The sequence below is a fragment of the Tyto alba genome, unplaced genomic scaffold (assembly GCF_018691265.1).
Source record: "Tyto alba isolate M040663 unplaced genomic scaffold, T.alba_DEE_v4.0 Super-Scaffold_39, whole genome shotgun sequence".
In the NCBI taxonomy this organism is placed as follows: Eukaryota; Metazoa; Chordata; class Aves; order Strigiformes; family Tytonidae; genus Tyto; species Tyto alba.
The window spans coordinates 6,855,084-6,869,585 of NW_024881314.1; the positions used below are offsets into that span (position 1 = coordinate 6,855,084).

The window sequence follows — 14,502 nt, forward strand, 5'->3', positions numbered from 1 at the left end:
CTACAATAAAAAGTATGTCACTTTGAGTGCTCCTTTTCCATCATATAAGATAATCATCATGTGGGATCAAGAAGAAATCTCTTCTTCCCATTGTCAAACCCGATGTAATTGTGCAACATGGCTGTTTTATCCCCTCTTCTGAAGTTGTTAGTTACGGCTACCCTTGAGACTAGACACATCCACCGCTGTGTGCAGATACTGTCTGAAGTCTCGCACATTAATAATAGCATATGAGGTAATAGCTCTTACTAGTTTGTGTATTCAAGAGAAAACCTCCTATTGTAACGACGTGGGTTATATATATGTAGGTACGTGAGAATTTCTCAGCCTGTCCACCACATGGTAAAGACCTGTGACCTGTGAAGTAGAAGAATCTGTGTTCTCTCTCTGCTGCTGCTTTATTGGCAAGTCCCAAGAGTACTGTCCTGGGAGATTTCAAGGTGTGACTCCAGGTTTACACAGCATTTGCCACTAGTTCAGGAAAGATGTTATGCTAATCTGACCTTTTGCTCAATCTTTTAAGGCACGTATTATATTATTTTGGAGCAATTACACTTTTAGGAAACAGAAGTTAAAGAGGAAATGAGTGATTTACCATGCTTTGAATCAACAATTTAAGCTGAATGATCATTTCAATGCCAGTGGTAGATTCAGTCTTCCGTGAACTACTTGTTACATGAACAGGGTACATGAATTGTGTTAAAAACAGGATGCACAAACTGTATTAAAATCCACTTTGTACGTCTCCAGATCAAACACACAGCTTGAATCTTCATTCCTCTCCATCATTCCTGTAGCCATGACTCGAAGGACATTAATAAGAGTTGAATAAGGGCCAGATCTGGAGCACAGCGAACTCGAAGAGAAATTTCCATTGGCTTTTTTTTCCCGTGGATAATACCCTTAAAGATTCAGGGTCAAACCTTCAGCTGTCATAAGCTGGCATCCTTCCACTCAACTAGCTCTTCATGTCTGCACAAATACAGAGTCACTAGGCTTCTCTTCATCTGAAAAGAAACACCCTAATTTTTTTTTTTTATTAATATGAAGATAGCTTTCCATGATCTTATGAGAATTATTTTCAGACTGTTTTCATCAAGACACTGACATCTGAACTCAGTTTACTTTGAAGTCACCATCATTCAAATTGTCACAGCTTGACAGCACAGCAGGTTAACTTGATGCTTCTCAAATTAATGCTCTCAGACCCAGTATCAATACCCGTAACCTTTGGCTTTCCTAAATGTGCTATTCTGCATGTCATCTAGTAGTCATTAAATAAACTCTCAAAGTCCTGAGCAAGTAGTTGGCTCTGCTTAAAACACTGTTACTGGTAGGAATAGTATTGCAGAAAGGAATAAGAAACCCAGTCAATGGCCACACGCTCTAGAAAAAAAGATTGCTTATCACTTGAAAGATTAAAATATGGATGGTTTCTTACTGATCTGTATTGTTTTTGGTTGCTCTAAATTCTTAGTCAAGAACCAGGTGAGATCTTCTAGGGATGTTAAAATTATTTTTTTTCCTGGATTTTATTGCAAGAATTGAGGCATCTTTCAACTGCATCTTTATGATAAATTGACAGTGTGGGAAACATTCTTCCTCCTCTTCTCATTCAAGACATCTCCATCTTGTTTTCTTGAAAGACTAGAGAACAGTAGGGGGTTCATCTGATCTTTACTAAGTCAAAAAAAAATATTGCTAGGAGAGCCAAAGGGTGCAGATTCAGAGCAGTGCTTTAGAGGACATCAGGGCTAGCAAGAAAAAGTAGTATTGGTTGGATCTTTGCCTATATCAAGTTGAGTTTCAATTTATTTCAAAGGTAACCCTCTGGTAATTCTTAGATGTTTTTCACCCTAACTGAAGATAATCAGAATGCCAAAAAATTAGCAGAAATTCTGTGTTTATCAGGCATTTTAGGTAAACACATGCCCCTCCATTGCTCCTTCTTTCCATTTAAGCAGACTGAATGAAAGTTATTTCCTCATACTCAGTTTTTTCCCATATAGTAGCTCTTTTTTCACATTCAGTATCTCTCAGGAAAAAGATTGAACAGTTTTCCTGTATTTCCCCTCTCAGGAGGAAGATGTCTGTCCCCTCTGTCTTCCTGGAAAATGCTAAATACACAAAATTCTTAAATAAGTTCTTAATTAAATTTTTAAGCGACCTTCATTTATCATAAATTGAAAGGGCAAAAGATCAGACCGTTATCTTCAGTGTTCATTTTTGATCCCCTTAAAATACTTAAGGTGAGCAGTCCTTACAGTTTAAAAAGCAGCTGTCTCTTTAAAATTGTTTATGAATCATTGTTTGGAATGAGCGTAGTAAAGCATTTGAAGCTGATTAAATAAGAAGTTACATGGCTACCAGCTAGGACAGTCTTAACCTCATAATTTTATCTATTAGCAGATACTGCAGAACTAACTGACATTAAACTGGCAGCACAAAGGTGAACTCGAGGAAAAAAATGTATTGGATTTTAATAGAACTTTCCTCAAAGGTCAACCTCTCTAAGGTAAAAAATCAATCCTTCTTCCTTGCTGCTTCTTCAGACCACTTATTCATAGGTATAAAAAATGCTGACACTCATTATATATTTTCCATTTTCTTCCCCCCTCCTCTTATTACAGCAACTATCTAACTATGACCATTATTTTTCTCAGTATTTTTACTTAGATTCCTTAATCCTCACTTCAGTCTTTTTACCTGGACTTCTTGGGATCTGTACCCCACTCTCAAAATGTCACTTATCAGGATCCTCTGCAAGAATAGATCCTGCCTCACACCGGCTTCAGGATAAAAAATCCTTTTTACTTCATCCTTGAAGGTGGATGAAACTTTGGGAAGAGCAAAGCTTTGGCAAAATGTCTTTATTAAAGTGTGTCAGGTTTCTCTTGTTTTTATTTTTCTGTCTTACCCAGCAGCTGCCTTCTGTGTCTTCCTCAGGAGTCAGTAACTTTTGCCACGTAAGCTATAACATTAGTAGCATGCCACTTAGGAGAGAATGATGTCCTTGTAAGCTCTAAGCTCCTGCAGATCAGTCCTCTTTACTGATATTGGCCCTTTTCTTTTTTCTTTTTTAAAGAAGGGTCACTAATAGCTAAGGAAGTACCACCTTAGAAGGGTTTTTTTTCAGAGTGTACTGGCTGCACAAAGCTGTAGATACCCAGATCTGGAAACTGCTTCTCAATTCTTGGCATACAAGCTCCAGCTCTTGATAGCCAAGTTTCTAAAATCTTGGCATCACCGGAGACACTAACATCATATGCTATAATAGCAGAGGACCTTCTGTTGCTGGAGCGTGGCTTTGCCCACCTAACTGAGCTGTGGGGGGCAGGCCAGCCCCAGCACATCTCATGAGAATCGGTACCCGGGCTTTCAGGGCTTCCAGGATAGGATGCACGATGCTGTTCTCACAACCACAGCCCCTCACTACTGTACCCTCAGTCCTCCATTCTCCTCCTTTTACCACAATAAATAATAAAGCCTCCTTCCACTTCAAAGGCTGTTTCTCCCCGTTCTGTAGCAAGATTAACTGTACCTCCGCCAAGACCGATAGCCATTTATCTAACTGCCAGGTCCTCCTCCCCCCCATCCCTTCCCTGCGTGCTCCCACATCCCCAGGACACTAATCCCATTCCTCTGAATTCCTCAGCCCCCCGCGTTACCGAAGAACAAGCCCAGGCACAGCCTGGGTTGCTGTGGAGCCACAGCAGTTTGCAGCAAGTCGCTGACTGTGGCTGTTTGCCCAGGGGGTAAGAGTCTGCAAACAGGAGTTAGCACACACACATCCTGCCATGTGTGCATTTAACTTGGCACATGAAGCTGCACGCAGCAGCCCCTGCCAGTCAGCTGCTCTTCACTGGAGGTAACGAACCATTTGCCCCCTTCACATAATTAGAGATGAGCTGGGGGCTCCCCTAGAAGATGACTTGGCTGGGACAGTGCCCCATGAACTTCTCCGTTTTGGCTGAATTCTGGTCTTGGTTATTCTTCAGTCCATCAAAACAACGTTACATACAAGCTAATTTTGTGGTTCCCATCTAAAAAAATCTTTGTAGTCAGTGAGCTCCTGAAGCTGGGCAACATCTGCTAGGTATATACACCCTCTATAATCTGCATTTATGGGAAAAATCACTGCTTAAGCTGGTAAAGCGAAATGTAAGAGAATCTGCACTACGTTTCAAAATCATTGTTAAGGTATATGCTGGAGAGAAGCCTGGCTTGGTTGCTCACAGTGATAGATGATGGGGAAAAGGAACACACATTAAAATCAGCGAATGGATAAATTTGGGCTAGAGAGGGATGAATACAATGGGAAAAGCTTTCCATTTCTTCAAAATCAAAGCCCAGGCTCCCACGTTAAATGGAGACTTGTGTTCTCAAATAGAAAAATGTTAAAAAAGAGACTGCACTATATTTGGGAATGTATGTTACAAAGCTTTATGTCCACTGCCAGGATAAATCTTATATAGTCTGTAAGGAACAGCAATATTCATTTAGCAGAGATGATGAAAAGGACAAAGATTGGTGGTGGAAATTCCGAGCCTTGCTTTCTACTGCTCTTAAATTCTTGGCCATGTTGGCATAGATTAGTAAAAATTTTCTTAGATATTTTTAATTCCTATGAACGACTTTTAAGATTAATAAACTGTATTTTGGTTTTAGATATTGTATTGATCAATAAATAATACTGATTTAGATTTTTTAAAGACGGCTAGTAATTATTTTAGGAACCAAATTTAGAGTGCATTAGTAGAGAAAATAAGATCTCTTTGTAGAGATCATGTAGTCTCTACAAGGTTTTGTAGAAATGTAGGTCTTTGACAATGCAGACACCTTGACTCTAGAGATTAGACTGCAGAGACCCAGACTGTAGAAATCGTAGCTCAGTTGCTGGTGATGGCTGTCTTGCTGGCCAGCATCGCAGGATATGGCTGTGAACAGGGGATGAGATCAAAACCTTTCTCCTTTAACATAGATTAAGAAAGTCTTCTTACTTCTAATCTCACTCCTGCCTCCTTTCCGTGCTCTGAAATACTTCTGTTGATTTGTTCTGCTGGGGAGAAAAATTGTCAAGGTTTGTCAGGAACGATAAGAATATATATTTTTCTTTTTGTTTCTTTTAAGATTAATCTATCAGTTGAATAGAATTGGCAACATGAGTAAAATTTTGCTGTGGGGTTGTTATTTTTGTATTGATTGCATTTTTAAAGATTTTTCTTGCAGGGAGAGGTAGACATTTTGTTATTGCTGTGTATTAATCAAAAGAACTGAAAAATACTGCAGGCCCTATTCTGACCTCTTTGTGGATCAAAAAGCCAGCTGAGGTTTTAAGAATACAAGTGATCCTGGATTAGACTCTGTTTTTAAGTGCTAATAATGTAACGTTACTACGGTTTGGCCACCTACTTCTGATGTGTTGCATGTGGATGACATAATGATCATTGCAGCTTAAAAGTCAGAATTTTTTTTCAGACAAACAAGGATAAATTGAAACTTTCATTGGACAACTACAAGCAGGCTTGGTTCTTGCAGACCTGAAGTGGTTATTCTTAGGGCAATCACCTGTCTTTAACATTTAACATTGGATTTGTTCAATAACATGCAATTTTAGCTTTGACTGCATTAGAAGCTTCCTTTACATAAGCCACAGAAAAGTACATCACCATTTTCACAGCTTTAAAGGATCCCACAGCTGCCTTGACTATACATGTATTAGCTCTGTATATTTAATTCAGTTCCTAATGCTTCTCATGTAGTGTTAAAGCCATTTAAAAGAAAGTCTTTGCTTTTACTACTTTTTTTTTTTTTTTTTTTTAGCAACTCAGCAGCACGGTTATTGGGTTTGTAAAGCTCCTTACGAAATCTCACCTGAAAACATTGATCTATGGAGTTGTGCAGTTTTTCCCACTTTAAAGGGAGATCTGCTGCTAGCCCAGGCAGTGCAGAACTGAGCACACTACACACTAACATGAACTGCTCACCGGCACAGCTGATGTTCGCTGTCAATTTATTCAGTGTTTGTTGTACCAGGGAGATTTCGAAGTTCTAATTTAAAAAAAAAAAAAAAAACAAAAAAAAAAAAAAAAAACAAAAACAACCCAGACCTCTATTTGTCTTTCTACCTTATCTGTTTGGGCAGTTATTTCACATTGTCTCTTAAACTTTTGTGGTGAAAGTAATGACAACTTGTTCAAAACAAAAAATCCAAGACTCTCATTTGGATTCCTGGCTGTGCTGCAGCAATTCCCAGTAGTCTTCTAGTTGCCAATGCTTTTAATTTTATTATCTTCATACTTCATTTTCTATTTGGGGTGCACAGTGATGGCAGATGACCCAATTTTCACAGAAGGCCCATGCAAACCTTTATGGTTAAAAAACAAATGTAAAATTGAGGAAAAAAATGTAACAATTTTGAGTCCGAAAGAAGATTTTCAAGTTGTTTGCAATATTGCAATCCTAGTAGCATCAACATAGATATATCTGAATAAGAACTATATGCGTTTACAATGAATTAGGCCTTCTAGCAGAAATTTTCAGCAGTGGAAAATCCCCAATACTACCCTTGCTATCTTCCTTTCCTTAACATTTTGGTTTTCAGGCTCCTGCCTCCCACACAGTCTCGTATACATTCTAAGCTCCAAAGGGTTAAAGTCCTGGCATTTCTTCTGACTGGCATTTCCAAATCTCTCCCGGGGCCCATGCAGCCCTTATGCCAAAATGCTTTATTATTATACAAACACAGAGCAAGAGGAGGAGAAAAAAAAAAAAAAAAAAAAAAAAAAAAAAAAACAAAAAAAAAAAAAAACACAACCAAAACCCAAAACGTCCGCCGTTTGTCCTCCAAAACCCGGTCCTCCTCGCCGGTTTGAAGCTAACCGTACCGACCCCAACCCCAGTAATCCCCGCCGGTGCCGTTTAACGAGCCAACCCGGTGATGGTTCCATGAGCGCGGGGCCCTCCCGCCACCGGGCCTGCCTCTCGCCCCACACGGCTCTCGGGGCGGGAGGAGGCGGCGGCAGCCCCGGGCGCTCCCCCGCTGCCGCCACACTGAGCCGTGCCCCGCGGTAACGAAGGCCGGGCCGCCCGCCCGTCCCCGTCGGGCCCAAATCAGGGTCGCTGGCCCCGGCGCTGGGCGAGGGCCTTGACCCCCCGCCCCTCTTCCCCCGGCACCGCGGGCGCTGAGGTGGCGGCTGCGCCCTCCGCGGCCCCCCCCCCCCCCAACACCCCTCCGGTAACTTTCCCCCCCCCCCCCAAAAAAATGGGGTTTGACGTCTTCCCCCTCGATACCGAGTGACCAATCAGGCGGCTCCCGGGGCGGGCAGGCAGCCAATCGGTCAGCGTTGCTACCTGTGGGGGTGTATTTTTAGCGGCGAGGGGGGGGGGGAACGGACCTGCAAGGGGGCGAGGCGGGGGGTGCCGCTCCGCACCCCGCTCCTCGCCGGTCCCGCGCTGAGGGGAGGTGGGGGGGGAGCGGGACGGCGGCGAGCGGCCACCCCGGCCCCCGAGCCGTGAGGGGCTGCGAGGTGCCCCCGTCCCCCCCGCCATGACGCGCCGCGGCGGCGGTTATGGGAGATGTAGTTCAGCGCGGGCTCACCCCCCCCCCCCCGCCGTCCCTGCGGAGATGAGGGGCGCGAGGGCATAGGTTTGACGTCGGCAGTGACGCAACGGTGTTGTGAGGTGATGAGCGAGCTGACGTAGAGAGCGGCCCCTCCACGCCGGGGTGGGGGAAGGGGAGGCAGCGGGGGGCGGGACAAGGGCGGGGCCTGGTGGAAGGGGGCGGGACAAGGGCGGGCACTAGTCACTGGCGGGCCGGGCCGGTGGGCGCGGCCGGGCGGGGCGTGTGGGCGGGGCGCGGCGGGGGGGCGGGGGAAGGGAGGCGATATATAGGGGCGCGTCGGGCGGTGGGGCAGTAGCAGAAGGAGCCCGGCTGCGGCGGCTGAGCGCGCCCGTCGTGGGGGTGTGAGCAGCGCAGCCCTTCCCCCCCCTTTCCCTCCCCCCCCTTTTTTTTTCCAGCCCTCCCCCCTCCCTTTTTTTTTTTTTTTTTTTTTTTTCTTTTTTTTCTCTCTTTCCTTTCCCCTCCCATCCTCGCTGAGGGAGCAGGCTCTCGGAGATGGGGGTCGGGTGCTGAGCCGCCCCCGCCCTCCCCTCCGCACTCACACCCCCGCCGAGACTGTTTGCACTACCCCCCCCACACCCCCCGGGTGAGTACCGCTCGCTGAGGGCGGGGGGGGGGGGGGGGGGGGCGGCGCGGGGGTGTGCGCCGCGGCGGGGGGCCGGGGGGGACCCAAGCCGAGAGCAGACGCTGAGGCGGGGGGGGCTGAGGCGGCCGCCGCCCGGACCCGGCCGTGAGGCGAGCGGGGGGCTGAGGCGGCCGCCGCCCGGCCCCTGAGGCGGGAGGGCTGAGGCGGGCGCGGCCCCGGCCGCCGTGGCGGGGGGCCTGGGGCAGCCACCGCCCGGCCCTGGCCGCTGAGGCGGCAGCAGCCGGGCCCCGACCCCTGAGGCGGGGATGCTTGAGGCGGGCCCGGCCCGTCCGTGAGGCGGGCACGGCCCGGGGTGCAGGGGCGGTCGCGACCCCGCGGTGTCGGGGTGCGGGGAGGGGGGGGCGCCGAGCGGCACAGGAACCGATGGGAAGGAGCGTGTGAGGGGCCGCCGGCAGCCCCGCGGGGAGAGGGCACGGCCCGGGGGAGCCGGGCGGCGAGAGGGACCCTCCCAAGGCGGTCCCTGGACGCGTTGGGGCTGGGAGGAGTGAGCGTTGCCGGCTGACTAAGAGCTGCTGCCTCCGCCGGGCCTCTCCGGGCAGAGCTGGCAGCGGTCCCCAGGACCCCGTCCCGCGGGGGGGCCGAGGGGGTGTCGCCGGGCCCGGGGCGCTGGCCCGTGTGCTGAGCAGAGGGGCCTTGCAGCCCGCCTCCCCCCCTCCTTCTAGTCATCTCCCTTCCTCTTCTTCATTTTCTTTCTTACGGGCTCAGAGAACGCTCTTCCTCCTCCTCCTTCTCCTGCTGCCGGAGCTCCCAGGGCTGTGAGCAGAAACCTAATGAGACCCGAGTCCCTGGTTATGTAACGCCCACACTGCCCGTGGCTCCTGCTCGTAACCCCCGCGCCGGGCTTCGGCCCCTGAGAAATATTGTCCTCTAAATTAAAAAAAAAAAAGTAAAAAATAAACCAAAACTAAAAAAAAAAAAAAAAAAGTATGAAATGATCAAGTTGATTCATTTGATCAGGTGCTTGTACTGTGGATTGGTTTTGGGGCTTAGAAAAATTGATAGCGGCTGCCCAGTGTGCCTTGAAAGGATGATTTCTTTCCTAAAGGACATGGAGGAAGGGAAACAAAACAGATGGATTAATAAATCATTTTTAAATGCCCCTTTTAACCACCCAATCAGCTTTTCTGTACTGATTGTGTCCCTTTTGTAAATATCTTCTGTTTGCCCTTGATCTTTTCCTTATCCCCACCCAGTGCTGATCCAGCAAACGTTTAAAGGTCGCCTTATCGTACAAGCTTTCAAACTATTCCCATACCATGTTGGGGAGAACACGAGTGGCTTGGAAATAGGGTTCCAGACTTTAAAAGGAGATTATGTGGAGCAAGAAATAAACAAGTATTGAATTCACATTGTTAAAGGATTTTGATATTGACTCTGATTTCTCTAATCTTTAGTGACAGCTACACTAAATTTTGTTCCTAGTGATGCAGTGCAGAAAAGCACACTTAATTGAAATTCTCATTGGGCATTTGACTTGAAATACATATTTTGTTTCACTGTAACTTCTTGAACAAAGCTGTATCCTGTGGATGTGTACCTCTAGTCTAAGGTACTGCAGTATTTTCATTAGCAGTATGCGCGCTAATACTTGATTCTTGTCCCTTCTTTAACTTTAGATAGCTAATTCCTCTTTTGTCCTTTGTGAAGGAGTGGCAACCATATTTTATATTAAATATAAAATGGAGTCATGGAGAAGGAGAAAAGCTATTGTTTTTAAGGCTATCAAAAGCCCTGTTAGCTCTAGTAACTTTTTGAAATCTGAGCTATGCACAGCAGGATATATTAATTTAGTATATATTAATATATTACATCTGATAATATAGAATAATTTGTAGAAAGGGAAAAAATTGTGAATTAATTTATTGTAGCAATTCCACAGTCATTGCTACCCTTATGACAGAAGATACATGCATCTATTTTGTATGCATTGATGGCATTATAATTTTAGCTATTCCAAGGAAGAATTGTTGTATATGTGCAGCGGACATTTTCTCTTCAGTTAGGATAATTTCGCCAGCACACAGTTTATGCAGATGATGTGCTTGGACTTAAAATAAATGTTGCATAATTTTAGATTTTTTGTGTGAAATCTTCTAAAGCAACTGTTAACATGTTTATAACTCTGTAGCTTAAAGTGCAACCAATATGTTTGCAAACTTTACAATGATAAATGACCCTTGGTCTAAGACCTTTCAGGCTAAAATAATAGTCTGGTGCTAAATTTTGCAGCTGAGTACTATAAATCATCCAAATACGGGTTCGTAATTGAACCCTTGTCAGGCCTGGCAGTTCTGTGATGTCTTAAAAATTATCCTTGCTGCTTTGTGAATAACTAAATGGCAAGCTCATGTGATTTTGAAATGCCCCATGCTGTATATGTAAACACACGCTTAGTGCATCTTCTGCAGTGTTGTTTGTAAGGCATGCTGAATGTAGTTGGCATCCTCACCTTCCACAGGCATGAACGCAAATAATTTGATGCACATTTTTTGATTTAAAAAGTAACCTATTTTATGCAGAAAGTGAAGCTAAAAGAATAGGCCTTAGAGCTTGATCTTACGCTTTCCTTATTTGGATGTGTTTGCTTTTGTTTTTTCTTAAAGGAACAAGAGCGCTCAAGGTGAAGGATAATAATCAACTAGAATCAGCACTTTGAATGAAACTTTGTTTCCCCGTGGCATCTTGAACACTTTCTTCTTCGGGTTTTGAAACAGACTTAAAACTTTGTGGCATAGCAGCTATGCAGCTTGAAATCCAAGTAGCACTCAATTTTATTATTTCATATTTGTACAATAAGCTTCCCAGACGACGTGTCAACATTTTTGGTGAAGAGCTTGAAAGACTTCTTAAGAAGAAGTATGAAGGGCACTGGTATCCAGAAAAGCCATACAAAGGATCAGGGTTTAGATGTATACATATAGGGGAGAAAGTGGACCCAGTCATAGAACAAGCATCCAAAGAGAGTGGTTTGGACATTGATGATGTTCGTGGCAACTTGCCTCAGGATCTTAGTGTTTGGATTGACCCATTTGAGGTTTCATACCAAATCGGTGAAAAGGGACCAGTGAAAGTGCTTTATGTGGATGATAATGAAAATGGATGTGAGTTGGATAAGGAAATCAAGAACAGCTTTAACCCAGAGGCCCAGGTGTTCATGCCAATTAGTGACCCAGCATCTTCAGTGTCTAGTTCTCCTTCTCCTCCCTTTGGTCACTCTGCTGCTGTGAGCCCAACTTTCATGCCCCGCTCCACTCAGCCTTTAACCTTCACCACTGCCACATTTGCTGCCACCAAGTTTGGCTCGACCAAAATGAAGAATAGCGGCCGTAGCAACAAGGTCGCCCGCACTTCTCCCACCAACCTTGGCTTGAATGTCAATGACCTGTTGAAGCAGAAAGCCCTCTCCTCCTCCATGCACTCTCTCTACGGGCTTGGCTTAGGCAGTCAGCAGCAGCAGCAACAACAACAGCAGAAGACTTCTGCCCTTTCTCCTAACGCAAAGGAGTTCATTTTCCCCAACATGCAGGGTCAAGGTAGTACCAGTAGCATCTTTCCTGGTGACAGCCCCCTTAACCTCAGTCCTCTCCAGTACAGTAATGCCTTTGATATGTTTGCAGCCTATGGAGGTCTAAATGAGAAGTCTTTTGTGGATGGCTTGAATTTTAGTTTAAACAACATGCAGTATTCTAACCAGCAATTCCAGCCAGTTATGGCTAACTAAAAATAAAACGAAAGTGAAATACAAATAAATACTATTGTACAAGTTAAAATGCACGTACCCAAGGGTGTATCTTTTTTTCCACCTCTTGAGCGATTTTTTTTAAGGCTTGTAGTATGAATACATTCAGGCTTGGTTAGATAACTACAACATGCATCATTTTTTCATTTGCCAACCAAGCACAAAATTATTTTATACTGACTGTACATTACAAAAATATACTCTCAAAATATGGCCTCTTACAGTATTTAAGATATAGCAAGGACGTGGCTAATTTTTTTCATGTGTGTATATATATATGTACAGAAACATATATGTATATATATATTTTAAAAATTGGCACTAATAGGTGGGTTTATTGGTCTTTTTCTAATTGTATAATTTAATTTAGTACAAAGTTTGTAAAATATCAGAGTATATATATTGTTTCTACAACATGGTATTGCATTTATATCTTTTTACTACAGTGATCTGTGACAGCTGCAGCAGCTTCATGTTGTATTTTTTTTACTGAAATTGTAAGATATCCATCTTAAAGACATCAATTATAAAAAAAATAAAAAGTTGTGTACAGAATATTCCTTAGTGGTGGAATTAAAATGTACGAAATATTTGCTTTTTTCAAAAGAAACACAAATTGTATTTTCTGTTAAAAGTTTAAAGATTTTTGCTATATATTATGGAAGAAAATGTAATCGTAAATATTAATTTTGTACCTACATTGTGCAATACTTGAAAAAAGGTATAAAAGTATTTTGAGTCAGTGTCTTACATGTTAAGAGGGACTGAAATAGTTTATATTAAGTTTGTATTAAAATTCTTTAAAATTAATTGATTGTCGTGGTCTGTGTTTTTACTGCTTTGCTGAAGATCCGAGCGCTGCGTTTATTGTGTTGTCAGTGCTAATGATGCAAAAAAGTCTGACTCAGTGCCTGACAAAGGAGCGATGGCAGGGGTTGCTGTATTGATGCACCACAATAATGGGGTGCTTTACCTAGAATACTACTGACAAAGCACATAGCCTGGTTAAGTACTTGCCTGCAATTATTTGAGGAAACTTTCACGTGTTTTCCTTAACTGCAGCTCACTGAAGTCAGAAGGTAATTTTATATTTTTTTGCCTCGAGAGTTAAGACTATAAGCTCTGGGAATGTTAAGTTATTGTGCGATATGATGTATCTAGAAGGGACTCAGGTGATTCAATGAAATTCACTTTCCATGTCATCAGAATGGATTTGAACTATTATCTCGAGAGGTCCTAGACCAATGCATCAGCGTTCTGTTTCTGTATTAGGGATTAATAGCTCAGAAACTAGACTGAATAAAAGTGCTGATTTACAGTTTACTAAACTCATTGTAAAGTTTCATTTTATATGCTCTATTAAAAAGAGAAATTAATGCAACTACAACGTGACATTCTAAGGTTTTTATTTTAGTGGATTTTACCAATTTTAACTTAATAGATTCTCAAAACGTGAATGTGAGTGGGAGGAGAAAGAATTGTAAGGCTGGCAAAACAACTTGGCTTTTCCAGGACTATTTTGAAGTTGTATCCCTTACTCTTTTCCATCTGTTTGGCAAATTGTGGTCCTTGCTGATGGACATTGTCCAGGGGAAGAGAAACTTCTTTAATATGTAAATCTAATGAATGTCAACTTATTTTCCATGGCAGTTTCAATTGTACAAAGAGAAGGTATCTGCTGAGTGGGTAGTCCTTTGGCTCGTGATGATGAATTGTAAGCTACAGGAGTACAGGATTAAAATTACCTGAACACTAGTATTCTGAAATTGGATTTTGAGACTGAAGATCAGTGTTTTCCTGTTTGGTGCACTTGATTTTACAAAAGGTGTAAATTCCACGCACATACACCCCCCCGGTTTGGTGCGAGCAGCGCGTTGGTGGAAATAGCCCCGTGCTGTAAGGAAGAGCGTGTGTTTAAACATCAGTGTGAGATCTTTGCTTTGGACAGAGGCCAGGAAGAAATGGACAGGGTGGAGATGTGAGGCTGACAGTGGTATCGATTTCTAATGCCATGACAACCAATTCAAAAGCAATAATGGAGCGGAGGTTTTTTTAGGCATTCATCTGTTTCTAACTGGCTCCTTTTTATTGCGTTTGCCATCTGGTTTATCTTTCCACTAACAGCACATCGGTGGACAGAACCATACTCGAAAGTGCCTCATTTGGTATCTCATTTTAAGTGGATAATTTTGCTTTTAAAAGGAATTGGGGAAAAAAAAAAACGGAAAATACTAGATCAATTACTGGAAAATGGAGAATATTAGCTCTGTGAATTCTCTTTATTTGTATGCCTAGACCTTAAGACTTAGTACAGTTATCGTTGTATTTACAATACAGTAATAATACCTAAACTGCCTAGGAGGTTGGGCAACTCTGGCAGTGGAGACTATTCTACGTGTCCAGTAGTATTTCTGTTCTGTGATTTAATCTGAGATAGTTTGTCTTTTAAGGTCACCGAGTTTATTCTCCTCCCGTGCAGATTTGTTCACTTCCATT

At 43.5% G+C, this 14,502-nt stretch overlaps 1 protein-coding gene across 1 annotated transcript; it reads left to right on the forward strand.

The window, feature by feature from the left end:
• Window positions 1-7,911: 7,911 nt before the first annotated feature.
• Window positions 7,912-12,816, forward strand: TOB1 (transducer of ERBB2, 1). Its single transcript, XM_042802696.1, has 2 exons — window positions 7,912-8,207; window positions 10,871-12,816. Exon 2 carries the CDS (start codon window positions 11,008-11,010, stop codon window positions 11,986-11,988), a length of 981 nt encoding a protein of 326 aa, XP_042658630.1. The 5' UTR covers window positions 7,912-8,207; window positions 10,871-11,007; the 3' UTR covers window positions 11,989-12,816.
• The last annotated feature ends 1,686 nt before the right edge of the window (window positions 12,817-14,502 follow it).